The 13,867-nt window shown below is 45.9% G+C and overlaps 1 protein-coding gene across 1 annotated transcript in view; it reads right to left on the bottom strand.

The window, feature by feature from the left end:
* BEND3 (BEN domain containing 3) overlaps positions 1 to 13,867 on the bottom strand; it is a 35,007-nt gene that overhangs the window by 13,042 nt on the left and 8,098 nt on the right. The window contains exons 2-3 of the mRNA XM_070417988.1: positions 7,142 to 7,189; positions 6,467 to 6,669 (exon numbers count right to left, since the gene is read on the bottom strand). Coding sequence (XP_070274089.1) covers positions 6,467 to 6,669; positions 7,142 to 7,178 — 240 coding nt within the window. The 5' untranslated portion in view covers positions 7,179 to 7,189. The remainder of the gene's footprint in view (positions 1 to 6,466; positions 6,670 to 7,141; positions 7,190 to 13,867) is intronic.

The following is a 13,867-nucleotide window of genomic DNA, read 5'->3' as shown; positions in this document are numbered from 1 at the left end:
CTTAGGGGAGATTCCACATGTCTGTGTTCAGCGGCATCGCAGGGATTGTGTCACCATGGAGATGCTTTATGGATTAAACAGCTTTCTCAGGACTTCAAATCCAAGAACAGTCACTGATTTCAGTTCAGCGAATGATGAGTTGCTAAATGGTGCCCAGAGAGTCAGCAAACTGGAACACCAAGAAAGCAGCATGCCTTCGAGAGAGCAGGGAGTGGAGCATTAATGCGGCGTCAAGGCAGACGTGTGAAACGCCTCCAAGTAAATGAAGCAGGAGTGATGCTTACCTTTTTCATTTTCAATAGAATGTTTCTTCTTCTTCTTCATATCATCACCACCATCATCATCAACTGATCAGCTACTGTTTAGCAATAAGGTATGGAAGAGCTCTCTACCACACTGAGCCAGTAAACAAATACTACTGAGTGCCCAACATCTGGCAGGTTCTGTGCAAGGCCATGGGCACACAGGGAATGAGCCAGACACAATCTCTGCCCTGGTGGCTTTTCCCCTGGGGTCATCCTCACACTGCCAAACAGTGTATGGTGAGGATCAGGGATGATGCCTGAGAAAATAAGAATCTGGACAGAAAAAGCAACTACAATGGAAGTGAGAAGAAAAAGAAGGGACAGCAAGGTATCAGGGCAGGACGCCCTCAAAGGTGTTTTTTTTTGTTTGTTATTGTTGTTTATTACTTTCTAAAGAATTTTTATTGCATTTATTGGGGTGACACAGAGTCACCTTATAACTACCCCACAGCCCTTAGAGCCACCATGGTGCCTAAGTGCACAGCTCCCAATGGAGCAGGCGTGGCAGTGCTGACTGCCTGCACCTCGTGAAAACAGGAACGGCCATAATTCCTATCGGCTATGGTTGTTGTAGAAACCATTCTAAACCCCCAGCTGGTCCCACAGTAACTGACACGGAGGAGGTGTTCAGTACATTTGCACTGAATGAATGAGATGGCATTTTTGTTCTCCAAAAACAAACCACAGTGACACTTTAGGATAAAAAACAAACATTAACAAACGCCCCCAGGAGAACAAAGCTAACTTCTGCCTGACATACAGCTACTGAATAGCGCCCCCATGTCCATGAACAAAAAGATGATTTCCAATAAAAGTGTTGGCTGCTCACCTTCTACATCTGCTGTGTTTGGCTATGAAGCCTTTTCCAGCAGAGGCGCCAAATAAGGCTTTATAGAGCCTTTTGTTAAAATTTTTGAGAGAGTTTTTATTTTTCCTCTTAGTATTGTACTATATGTCACTCATGAACAAGTCATCGGCCCTGATGAGTCTGCATGCGACGTACCTTTAGCATCAGAGTTACCACTCAAATCCTCCCCTCGTCACCTTCCTCCCCTCCCCTTGGGTTTGGGGAAGAAGACAGAGGTGGTCTCCTGTGCTCAGACTTGAATGGTGTTCAGAATCAAGGGTGCTCAGACCTGGGTGTCCTAACGGGCATCAGATGGCTTCCCTTGGAGGGAGGCAGTTGAATAGTGACCACAAGGGGTGGAGTTGGATATGGGGGGAGGGGGCAGTAAGTAAACAGTTCTGAAGGCTGGCATGGGTCAGGCCCTGTGCTGGGCTCCTTACATGGACCTCAATGACCCACACAGGAAATGAGTGAGCAGTATCATCCCTCATCACCATGTAGGAACCTGAGTCTGGGAGGTCACCAGTTGGCCAAAGGCCCCATGGCGAACTTCCCCTTAGCTGACTCTAGAATCTCAGCTCATTCTGCTACTCTGTGTTCCTATGGGCTGGATAGGAGCAGGTGGGGCTCACGCCTGGACGGGGAGCAGGGAGCCGAGCGTCCCAATCACTTTACACCAGGAACAAGGCTGCCTCACCGGCATCCCAGCACTTTACTAACTTACATGCCTGAGTTTTCTCATCTGTCTGGTGAAGATATTAATCCTCTCATCACCAATTTACTATATGGATACATGAAATAAGAAATGGTGGTATTTGTCGAGTAGGGACTCAACTGTTTTTTTTGTTTGTTTGTTATTGTTGTTTATTACTTTCTAAAGAATTTTTATTGCATTTATTGGGGTGACACTGGTTAATAAAATCATATAGGTTTCAGGTGTACGAGTCTACAATACATCATCTGTATATTATATTGTGTGTCCACCACCCCAAGTCAAGTCGCCTTCCTTCACCATTTATCCCCCTGTGCTCCCTTCTACCTCCCCCCAATACTGTTACTGCACTTGCTTCCCATCTTTTGATGACTGCTTGTTTCAGCCTCCTGGTTCCTCTGGTCTCACCCTGTGATGACTGTGCTGAAGAAAGCGGCACACACTCCTTACCTCCACCTCCACCCCTGCCACCACATATGTCAGAAGGATCAGAGAAAACTCAGGGGGAGACGGATAAAGGACTATTCACTCTGAACTAGGACTAGTACCATTCTGAAAAATCAACATGTACTATAATTCCATAAAATTGATGGGTTGTTCTGAGGTCCCCAGGGTTCTGAGCCTCCTGACAAATTGACTCACATGAAGTTTAGAAGGAAATACTGCCTTGAAACCACATGACACCTTTCTACACGGAGGCTCAAGAGTTTCAAAAGGTTTTACTTACATATATTCTTTTTACAGAACAGGAAGGGGTGAAGGGAGATCAATCACACTTTATATACACTAAGGAAAATGAACACAGCTAACACCCAAAATAAAACCCAGGAGTAAACATGTCTTTTCCTTGCCAAAATCTAATGAATTAGAACTATAGCAATCCACTGCAAAGTAAACCTATCTGACCAATTAGAATATGTAAATTGGACCAGTCATACTAGAAATATTCAAATACATTTTGGTTCCCTTTTCTCTGAACATGTCAGAATTCCCGGGTGGTACCTGAAGCTCGGGCCTGACAAAGCTGAAACCATCACATCACTCATGTGATGTGCGGGCAACCCCTCCACTGTGAACCTCGTGGGGTGCTAGCCCAATGCCAGGTCTTTTCTGACTTGCTTCACATGCTGAAGGATTCAACTAAAACACAAATCATAAGCACCTTCTCTCGATCTTTCTGCTCCAAGAATATGAAGATGCTCCCTTCTCTATGACGCCGTGAGAACAGAAATTTATTGAATGAAGGCATAAAGAGTGACACTATTTGTGTCCACGAAGGCCAGAACCCGGGCTTCACACGGTCAGAATTCCTCCTAGATGTGGAGCTTGCTGTTGCTCACTGAGGTGAATTGTTGATGAGTGTCCACCACCCCAAGTTGCCCCACCCTGTGTGACAGCCTCTTTGCAATGGGACTTGGCTGCTCCTGCCATCAGGGGTGGGATCTATTTTCCCACCCGGGCACCCAGGTTGGGCCATATGACTGACTTTGACCAGTGGGACGTTAGCAAACGTGATGCAAGCAGAAGCCTGGTGAGTCTGCAGTCCTGAGCTTGACCTGTCTTGCTCCCAGGAACTCTTCCGTGTTATGTGAACAAGCCTGGACTGGCCTCAGGGAGGGTGAGAAAGTGCACAGGGGAAGCTGCAGTCCTCCCTGCCAGCCCAGGGGCAACCCTGGATGTGGGAGTGAGGTCATCCCAGACCACCTCGCCCCAGCCATGTCAGGCCAAATCAGGAGAACTACCAGCTGACCCACATAATTTTGAATAAAATGGTGGTTGTTTTAAGTTTGGGTTTTTTTTGGGGGGGTAGGGGGGAGTTGGCATACAGCAAAAGTGAATCAATAGGCTCAACTCAGTGTCCCACTTGAATTCTGGCTTTACTCACACACTTGAAGGGCTTTGTAGGATTTTTAAAAATATATATTTTTACTGATTTCAGAGAGGAAGGGAGAGGGAGAGGGAGAGAGAGATAGTAACATCAATGATAAGAGAGAATCATTGATAGGCTACTTCCCGCACACCCCTTACTGGGGATCGAGGCTGCAACCCGGGCCTGTGCCCTTGACCGGAATCGAACCCAGGACCCTTCAGTATGCAAGCTGACGCTCTATCCACTGAGCCAAACCAGCTAGGGAAAGCTTTGTAGGATTGACCATAAGCAGATGACAAACAGAAAAAAAACTTTTAGGAGCTCCTTTAGGAGCTAACATAGGGCTTCTCAAACTTCTCAACACTTTCTGAATAACCTCGAGGAATCCAATCCAGAGAACACGCACAGAGGGGCCCAGGTTTACTTACATGGATGGTCCTGGGGCACTGCTGTAAGAGTATAAAAGTGCAAAACACCTAAATACCAACCATCAGGGGAAAGGATAATAAATTATGGTTTAAAGTAAGACATAAGAAACGGCAAATGGTTAAACATTTTTCAAAGAAACTATTCTACTATCTTGTAGCTTTCATTTGCCATAAAAGGTATCTCAGCAGACAGAAATCTGAGATTTAATCTGTAGTAACTGCTTACTGCACTAGAAACTGCCACTCACACAGGAAAATTTCCCCAGGGTAACAAGGCATGCAGCCAGTGCTGGTTTTAGGAAGCCAGAGTCAAGGGTGGGATATCTCTAATCAATCCTTTATTTTTTTTAAAAAAAAATAAAAAGGTATAAAGAAAGGTATAAAAAATTCATATAGGTATTAAAAAATTCAACCTATTTTCTGGGCATTATAGATCTTTAAAAATGTATTGCTCAAGTATTACTCATGATAATAAAAAAGTGAAAGCAACTCAAATGCCCATCAACTGGTATCTTTACACAATGGACTATTACTCGGCCATAAAGAGAAATGAAGCACTGATACATGCTACAGCCGGGATGAACGTGGAAAAAGAAACCAGATACGAAAGACCACGTATTCTATGATTCCAATTATAACAAATGTTCAGAATAGGCAAATCCAGAGACAAAAAGTAGGTTAATGGTTGCTAGGAGCTAGAGCAACAGGGAATAGGAACTGACTGATAATGGGTACAGGATTTCTTTGTGGGGTGATGAAAATGTTCTGGAATTTATTGTGGTAGTGGTGGTTGCACAATTCTATGAACATATGAAAAACCACTGAATTATACACTGTAAATTAGTAAATTGTATAGTATGTAAACTGTATGTCAACAAAGCTGTTTTTGGAGGGGGACCTAGATAAATAAATTGATAGGTAGATTAAATAAATAAACAAACAAATAGGTAGGTAGGTAGGTAGATAGATAAATAAATGTATTGCTCAATGTTCCATGATGTGGGAGACAGGTCAGTACTCATTATAATGTAACGTACACATGTGTACTTGAATCCTGGTGAAAATCTTAACTTCATCAGTTTGCCACTCAAAGAATCGTTTTTACTTACTGAAGACTCAGTCTCTAAAATCCATAAATGCCCAGTTTATTTGGAGCTTCCCTAGCATCTCATAGTAGATAATGAAAACAAACCAATAACAGTCCCAGGATGATACCCCATGGTGTTCTGACTCATGATAATGAGACTTGAAAATGGGGACTATTTTGGACAGACATGCAGAAATTGAAGTAACTGTCTGGGTCCTCCCAAAGAGAGTGAGTTAAGTGTGTGAGTGTGTGAGTGTGTGTGTGTGTGTGGGGGGGGGGGGGTTCGAGAATTTGGAAAAATGTTCTGAGTTTGAGGTATAATCTGCTGACCCATGGGGAGGCTCGCTGACGAGATATCCCAGGGGACCCCCTTCTCGTGTCCCTCCTGTCTTCACTGTTTTTTGTTGTTGCTTTAAAAATATTTTTTTTTATTGATTTCAGAGAGGAAGGAAGAGGGAGAGAGAGATAGAAACATCAATGATGAGAGAGAATCATGGATTAGCTGCCTCCTGCACAACCTACACTGGAGATTGAGCCCGCAACCCAGGCACGTGCCCTGATCGGGAATCCAACAGTAACCTCCTGGTTCATAGGTCAATGCTCAACCACTGAGCCACGCCAGCCCGGCTCAGTCTCCACTGTTTTGTGTACGTGTCTTATCTCCCATGTGGACTACAGGCTGCTAGAGGGGGCCACTATGTCAGTTCCACTTTCTCAGAATTTAGCAGAGTTCCATATAACCGGCAGGTGACTAAGACATAAAACAAATGCATAAAATAGATAACCTAGGAATAACAGATATGACATAGAAGAATTCCCCACTTTGCAAAAATGATTCACTGAACAGTTTCTCTAGGCAACAAACTCCCATAATAGACATAAAAGATGAATTTGATTTAGGAAAAGACCTGCTAACCCTTGGCACTTTCTCAGGAATCTATGTTAAGAGTGCACCATGGAAAACTAGACTTGCCGTCAACAAGTTCCTGCCTTCCCTGAGAGCAGATGCTGCGAAGACTCCCTGCCCCCTCTGAACCCAGACAGACAAGATTCCAGTTAAGGACACTTTCTAGACACTCAAGCCAGAGACGGGACAGCTGAAGTGAAAGCCTCCTCATGCCCAGGCGTTCAGGAGTTGCCCAGATCCCACGAGCAGAGACTCAGCATCTTATCAGAGGGTTAGCGCTCAAGCAGGCACAGACAGGGTGGTCCCTTACCTCGGGAATCAGCCGCCGCCTCTTCACGCCGGAGACAGAGTCTGGCTGGCCCTCGCTGCCTGGCTGCTTGCGCTTGCTGGAGTCCTGGAGGGTGGTGAAGACACTGTCTAGAGGGTGCTTCTCCGAAGACCTGGAATTCACTGAGCAGTCCAGGACAGTATCCTCAGCCTCCGTCTCCACTTTCACAGTGTTATTTTTTAGAACTGCGGCAGAGGAGAGAGAGGATTCAGCGGGAGAAGACTGTGGGTGGCTCAGAGATCAGTAGGGTCCCCCCAGTGACAGGCTGTTTGTGGGCCGCCCTTTGACACGACCACTCAGATGATAAAGTCTAGTCACAATAAAACTGCACCTTCCAACCAAGCAATGTTTATCTTACCAGACTAGTGCTACACAATAAAACCCCTTCCAAGAACATTTTGTTCAAAACTGGTTTTAAAGTCTTTTTGGAGGGTGGGGGAGAGAGAGGAGATGGAGGGAAAGAAATACTACCTTTTAAATGATGCTTTTAGAAAAAGTAACTCTGGAAAGACACACAGATAAGATGCATGGGTACCAGGGCAGGGAGACTTTTCATTGATTTTTTATTTTGTATCATTTTATATTTTTGAACCCTGTGAATGTATGACCCAATAATAGTATTAAGTTAAAAATAATTTTAATAAGTATTTTTTTTACCTTCTTCTACATCTTCACTGAATTCAGTTGAGTTCATCTTCTATTCCACTACATGAAAAGACAAAGACAAAGTCTTGATTTATTGCTTGATTTATTTCTTAATTTTCCCTCCCCAAGGGGAATTCCCTTTCCCTCCCGACCCTGGCTCTGGATAGTAGAAGGTTAAGCCCACACTGCTCAGCAACGTCATGGAAAATCGCATCCTCTTATTCTTGTTTGCAGTTGCTCAAAGCATCCAGGCCTTCTGTGCACCTGCTGGGAGCGCTTCTCCAAGACTCTAGGTGGGCAGAACGGGTCTTCTAGCTCCGACTGAGAGCACTTACGGAGCTAGGGGAACGTCACTGAAGAAAAGCAGTCTTTTGTACAGACTACAGTTTAAATCATCTGTGTGTCCCTGCTTTATAAATTCCAGCCACAACAATGAAAAGGCTGGCTAAGGAGGAAGCTGTGGGTCCTGCGGACCGAGCTGAGGTCTTAGGACTCCAGGTGGTCCCAGGAGACCTGTGCTGCCCAACAGCATAGCCACTGGCCATATAGCTACTGAGGACTGGCCATGTGGCTGGTCCAAGGGGAGATGCACACTCTGAATTTCAAAGACTTAGTTCAGCTCCAAGAATGTAAAATAGCTCATTAATAATTTTTTATATCGATTACATGTTGAAATGGTAATATTTTTGATTTATTGGGCTAAATTAAATACTTTAATGAAATTAACTCCATCTTTTTTAATGTGGCTACCAGAAAGTTTTAAATTACATATGTGGCTTGCATCACATTTTTATTGGATGGTGCTGGTCTAGCCTTCCCTTCAGAAACAACTTTCCCTTTCAGAGAAAGAGGTGCTGTGGGTTTTTATAGCTCTCGAGTTCCACACAATCTGTCCAAACCCTTCTTTTTATTGATGAGGGAATGGGGCGGGCGGGATGGAAGGTGCCCTGCATGGGTTTCAGGGCCTGGTGCAGAGCTGGCCTGACTCCCACCGCCCCAGCTGGAATGGAAGGGGCACCATGACTAAAAGCACTAGTATGTCTCTGAGACTCCCCAATTTCCATACCAGCATGCCCGTAACAACAACAGGAATACATGAGGTCGTGCGAAAGAACACACGCGACAGCCTTTACTATGACATCGGGGAGCTGTGGCTCCCACAACTGACGGACGGCAAATATCAGTCTCACTCTGGTGAAGGATCAGGAGAGCAGGACTAAGGAGCATCGCTCAAGAAATTTCTATAAGGAAGAGGGATGCCATCTACAAAGTCCAGTAAACCATCGCGAGAAGCTGGGGAACGGGGTGTGGTCCCGGTTTACACCAGTGAGTGGAGTGCTGGGGGATGGGGCAAGACAGAAGGAGCATCCAGGTGACCTGGGCACAGCATAACTTCCAAATTCACTAGGAACAGCCACGCAGGCACCGTGCTTATGATGGGACGCACGGTGCACCGCATAGCCTTATGACAGGCACAGTTCCTTCAATCCCTGCCCTGCTCATTTTCAGAGGAATGAATAAGAAAATGTAAGGTTTATTTGAAACTGAAATGAACACTACAATAATTCCTACTTACCAAAAACTATCTCCCATCGGGAAATCATAACACACAGGTGATACTGAGGGAAAATAAAGGGTAAGTAAACTTCGACAGTCCAAGAATGATTTTGCCAGCGGTGATTTCTAGCAAGTACACCTCCTCCGTATCCCAGGCCAATAAGCCCCGTGCTTGATGACATCACCTGCTCTGGGCGTCTCCAAGGGAGGCACCGGCAGGCGGGCAGGAATTTCCCATTTGCAGGTCCAGCCCACCACCACTGCATTTCGGGCAAGAGGGTGGCCAATGGTAGGCAGAAATGCAGCCTAGTCAGGGGCCCCTCAAGGGGACTCACTTCAGGCTTCACCCGAAGGCCCGAGTGTGGCAACTGCCCTTGGAAACCTGCCACAGGGTCATATAACCAGTTCCCTCAAGCCTAGGGCAGAGGTGAGAGCAGCAGAGCAAATGGGAAAATGAGAAAATGCTGGTGGAGGGGGTACACTATACAAAACAAGCACATTCTGGAGAGAAAAGGAGGGAGGGGGAGGATGGTTTATGTGGGGGGCCGGGAGAGGGGTCCAAGTGGAAGAAAACCACAAAGACTCTGGCTAAGTAGAAAGCTTTAAAAGGAGGAGTAAATCCTAGAAAAGAAACAGGAGCCAATGAAGAAAACACATCGACAGAACCACAAGTGCTGAGCAAGGACGGAATCACCGTCTAATATTACATCCACCCACCTGCATTTCTCACAGGAGCTCAAGGAGAGCATGAGGCCTGGAGTCATGGGCTGGGTGTGGCCCCTGCCGGGTTGTGGCTCAGTGAGCAGGAAGGGTATTTTCTGAACCACCACCACGTGACACGACTGCAGGCAACTCAGCACCCGAATTCTGAGCTCCTAGGATTATCCTGTCAGAAAATCACAAAGGAGGAGCACACACCTGAGCCACCTGTGTCGTGAGGAAAAGCAGAGGGGGAGCTAGAAGGCTCACAGCGGGGAGGCGGATGGGAGAGGAAGGGGCGGCTGGCTTTACGAGCATTCAAGATGCCCAGATGCATCTGCTTTGGGAAACATGTCTGTGTTCATTTACAGACCAGTGACAGATGCTGCATTAGCCCAGAAGTAACCCGGAACAGAGTGGCAGGCCCTTCCCTCCCGGCCAGCAAACAGCCGTGCTCTTCGGGAAGCTGGGGTGCTGGGTGGTAGGGAGCGAGCGAAGGTCCTCATTCACATCTGCAGCCCTGAACTTCGTCCAGACACCGCTGGCCACTGTGTGTCTCCATCTCACCCTGAGCTATTTGAATCCCATTTCTACCAATAAGGAAACTGAGGGCGTATATCTCAAATATACACAATTTCTATTTGTCATTGAAGCTGGGAAAAAATGTTTTTAAATATATATATTTTTTTGAGAGAAAGAAGGAGAGAAACATCAATGAGAAAGATCGATTGGCTGCCTCCTTCATGCCCCCTTACTGGGGATTGAGCTGGAAACCCGGGCATGTGCCCTGACCAGAATCAAACCAGTGACCTCACAGTGTATGGACCATGGTCAACCAGCTAAGCCACACAGCCAGGGCTGGGAAAATATTTTTTAACATTGTGATTAAGGAAATAAAATACTTGAATACTGGAAAGGGGGGAGAGGGGGAACGGAGGGCAGGTAACTTGCCAGTGTCACAAAACTGTCAAGTGGCAGAACTAGCGCTGAAACCCGGTCTGTGTCTCTCTCCCATCAGCCGCCAGGAGAGGAACTGTGAAGAGAACCCTCAATCTTCTGTTGAGGTTCTTCTGCTGAACATGGGGCCAATTTTCAGCCTTAGATTTCTCAGTCCAACAGCAGCTGGAACATCCAAATCTTTCACCTCCAGGTAACCACCTGGAAAACCTGTGTGCCCTGTGCTTATGAATAGACTCCAGCCCAAGCACAGAAGTTTCTCCAAGCGGAGTGTGTGGGTCACTCCAGGCATCCTGGACTGAGGCAGTGACAGCACATCAACTTCAGGGCCGGAGAGAGGGGACGGATATAGTGTTTGCTACCTCCACTTCCTGGTCATCTGCAACATGAAGGTCACACAGGGCTGCTCATCCTGGGTGGATACGGAGTATCCGGATGCCAAGCATGCCACAGACATTCCTTCCGTTACTTAACTACAGGTTATGGAGGAGCCACCAACCACCGCAGCTCCCGCCCACCCAGGCTGCCAAGATTGCAATCTCCTTCGCCTGCTGGACTTTTGTAGAATTTCTCATGCTAATAACATTCTTTCCTTTTCAAAATCTTATTTCTCTCACCACAATCTCAAATTGTGAAACAATCTATGCATCCACAGATTCCTGAAAATCAGCTTTCTTCCCAAGGGGTGGCTGTTCTACATCCCTCAAGAACCTCTGACCAAGCCCAAGGGAAGGTGATTCAACTGAATGAAGGGAACATGTGTCAACAAGACCTGTGTAGCTAGCTGCTGCTTCTAGTTAAACCAGCACAGGCTCTTAAGACATCAATGAGCTATCGAGGGTAACTCTCAAACAGAACTAATCTCCAGTGGTTAATCTAATAAGTGAAATGTTCTTTAACACACACACACACCTTAGGAAGCCTGAGGCAAAGTGACCGTCATTGTTACAGAAAGGTTTGCAATGTTGCAGAACATGCAGAAGTATATATAATTTTATTAAAATGCTTCCTAGTCTCTATCCTTCTGCGTAGAGTCAGATGGACAATATTCAATTTTCCACGCATGGGTATAATTCTGTTTGTGGCTGCAGGAAGATCAGAATGTTCTCAGGAAAGCCTTTAGTTTACAAAAAGGACAAAAGAGACGGTAAAAAGGTAATCCCAAATGTTCGAGAATAAGATGCTTTGGCCACTCAAATCTCAAATTACAAAGGATAAGTTGCTTAAAGTGGCTGCATAAATGCACCAACTGGTGGAGCTGCCCCTGTGCCTCATGCTGAATTGAGGCTGAATCTAAATCCCAAATATCAGCATGCACCTGGCTTGGGCTGGAAAGACGCTGAGGAGGGAAGGGAGTCTGTGAAGCAAGACAAGGAGGAGACAGATGTGAGAACCATCCCCTGGTGCTTAGAACCAATTCTAAGAGATGCCACAAAGTGATGGGAAAACTGTGAAGATTTACAATTATACAATTACTAGAGGTCCGGTGCATAAAATTCGTGCACGGAGGGGTCCCTCAGCCCGGCCTGCACCTTCTCCAATCTGGGACCCCTTGGGGGATGTCCAACTGCCGGTTTAGGTTCAATCCCACAACCGGCAGTCCTACATTCCTCTCGCAATCCAGGACCGCTGGCTCCTAACTGCTCACCTGCCTGCCTGCCTGATCACCTCTAACCCCTCTGCCTGCCTGATCACCCCTAACCACTCTCCTCTGCTGGTCTGATCGCCCCTAACCGCCTCTGTCTCGGCGCCTGCCACCATGGCTTTGTCCAGAAGGACGTCTGGTCTATCCGGTCTAATTAGCATATTACCCTTTTATTAGTATAGATAGGTCAATTTATATTTTTAGAGTTCATTTTAAGAATGGAAGACCCTTAAAATCCTTTTTTTTTTTTTTTTTGGACTAGGTTATACATGCACGTGAAACAAAATTCAAAAGCTGTAAAAGAACATTCGGTTAAAAAGTCCAGTCCTCCAGTCACTGGGTTACTCTCTTGGAAGCAACCGTGCTATTTTCCTTGTGAGTCCTACCAGGGACGTTCTGTCAGTGGCTCTCAGTGTGCTTTGTACACAGTGGCTCCCTGCAGGTGGCCTACACAGGCTTGTCCAGATCCTCTCATCCCCAACTCCACCATGAGTGGGGTCAAGCCGGTATCTTGAAATTGGCCATAGGGAGAATTTACACGATGGAAATTGACACTTTTACTACCAGGGCATTTTCTTTTTCTTTTTGGAGAGCATGTTTATCAGTACATCCAAGACCCTTTTGGGGGGGGGGGGGGGTCCATGAGATCAAAACTATTTTCACAACACTGAGATGTTATTGCCCCTTTTCTCACACAGGTACACAGGAGTTTTCTGAGGCTACATGATGTGTCAGTTTGCAGAAGACTGAATTGCAGAAGATAGAATACAGAGGCAGATCCGAAAATGTGGCTGTCTTCTATCAAGTCAGATATTGAAGAGATTTGCAAAAATGTAAGTGATACCATTCTTTTCACAAAGATTGTTTCTTTGGGAAAATAGTTATTTCCCCTAAAAATGTTATTGATATTAACTTGTAATGATTATGATTAATTTTAAAATGAATTAATATTTAAATATTTTTGTTTTAATTTCTAACACATTAAATATTGACAGCTATAATCCTCATAAATGGAAGATATTTGGGGTCCTCAACAGTTTTTAAGAGTATAAAGGAATCCTGAGAATAAAAGGTTTAGGATCCTCATTCCTTGCTTTTTTCACTTAATGTATCATGGAAATTTTATTTCTTTTTTTAGTTTGCATTCCCCCAGAGGCAAATTTTGAGACAGGGATTTGGAGTCGTTTCTTTGGGAAGAGAGGGAAGAGCTGAAAACTTGTAACAGGCAAATTAACAGGCGTCCGGTGAGGAAACCCCCTGGCTACAGGCAGTGCCGAGGGCACCACTGCAGGTGTCCAACAGGGTCTCTGGGAGCAGAGGGTCATCCCAGCCCATCTGGACAAGTCCTGGAGGACAGCAACCCCACTGTGCCACCCTGCTGTGCCACTGCTCCCCACACTGCATCCTACACTGTGTGGGCGGTGCCCTGCTAAGAGCTTCCCGGTCAACTTAACCTAACAATCCTATGAGGTAGAAACCTGTTTGCCTCATTTTACAAGTGAGGACACAGGCACAGTTATATTTGTTTGTTTGTTTGTTTGTTTGAATCCTCACCCGAGGATATTTTTCCATTGATCTTTTAGAGAGAGTGGAAGAGAGAGGGAAAGACTGAGAGAAACATCAATGTGAGAGAAACACATCGATTGGTTGCCTCCTGCACATGCCCTGACCAGGACCCTGGCCAGGGAGGAGCCTGCAACCAAGGTACATGCCCCAGATGGAATCGAACCTGGGACCCTTTGGTCTGCAGGCGGATGCTCTATCCACTGAGCCAAACCGGCTAGGGAACAGGCACAGCTTTAGAGCCAAAGGGACCTCAGAGACCATCTTGCTTTACAAGCGTGGGACTCGGGGCTCAGAGAGGTTAGAAACACGCTCAA

Source organism: Myotis yumanensis, unplaced genomic scaffold (assembly GCF_028538775.1).
Source record: "Myotis yumanensis isolate MYYU_CA2020_CCGP unplaced genomic scaffold, mMyoYum1.0.hap1 SCAF_6, whole genome shotgun sequence".
NCBI classification, from domain to species: Eukaryota; Metazoa; Chordata; class Mammalia; order Chiroptera; family Vespertilionidae; genus Myotis; species Myotis yumanensis.
Note: the sequence above shows the minus strand (reverse complement) of the source record. Positions and strands in the feature narration are given on the sequence as shown.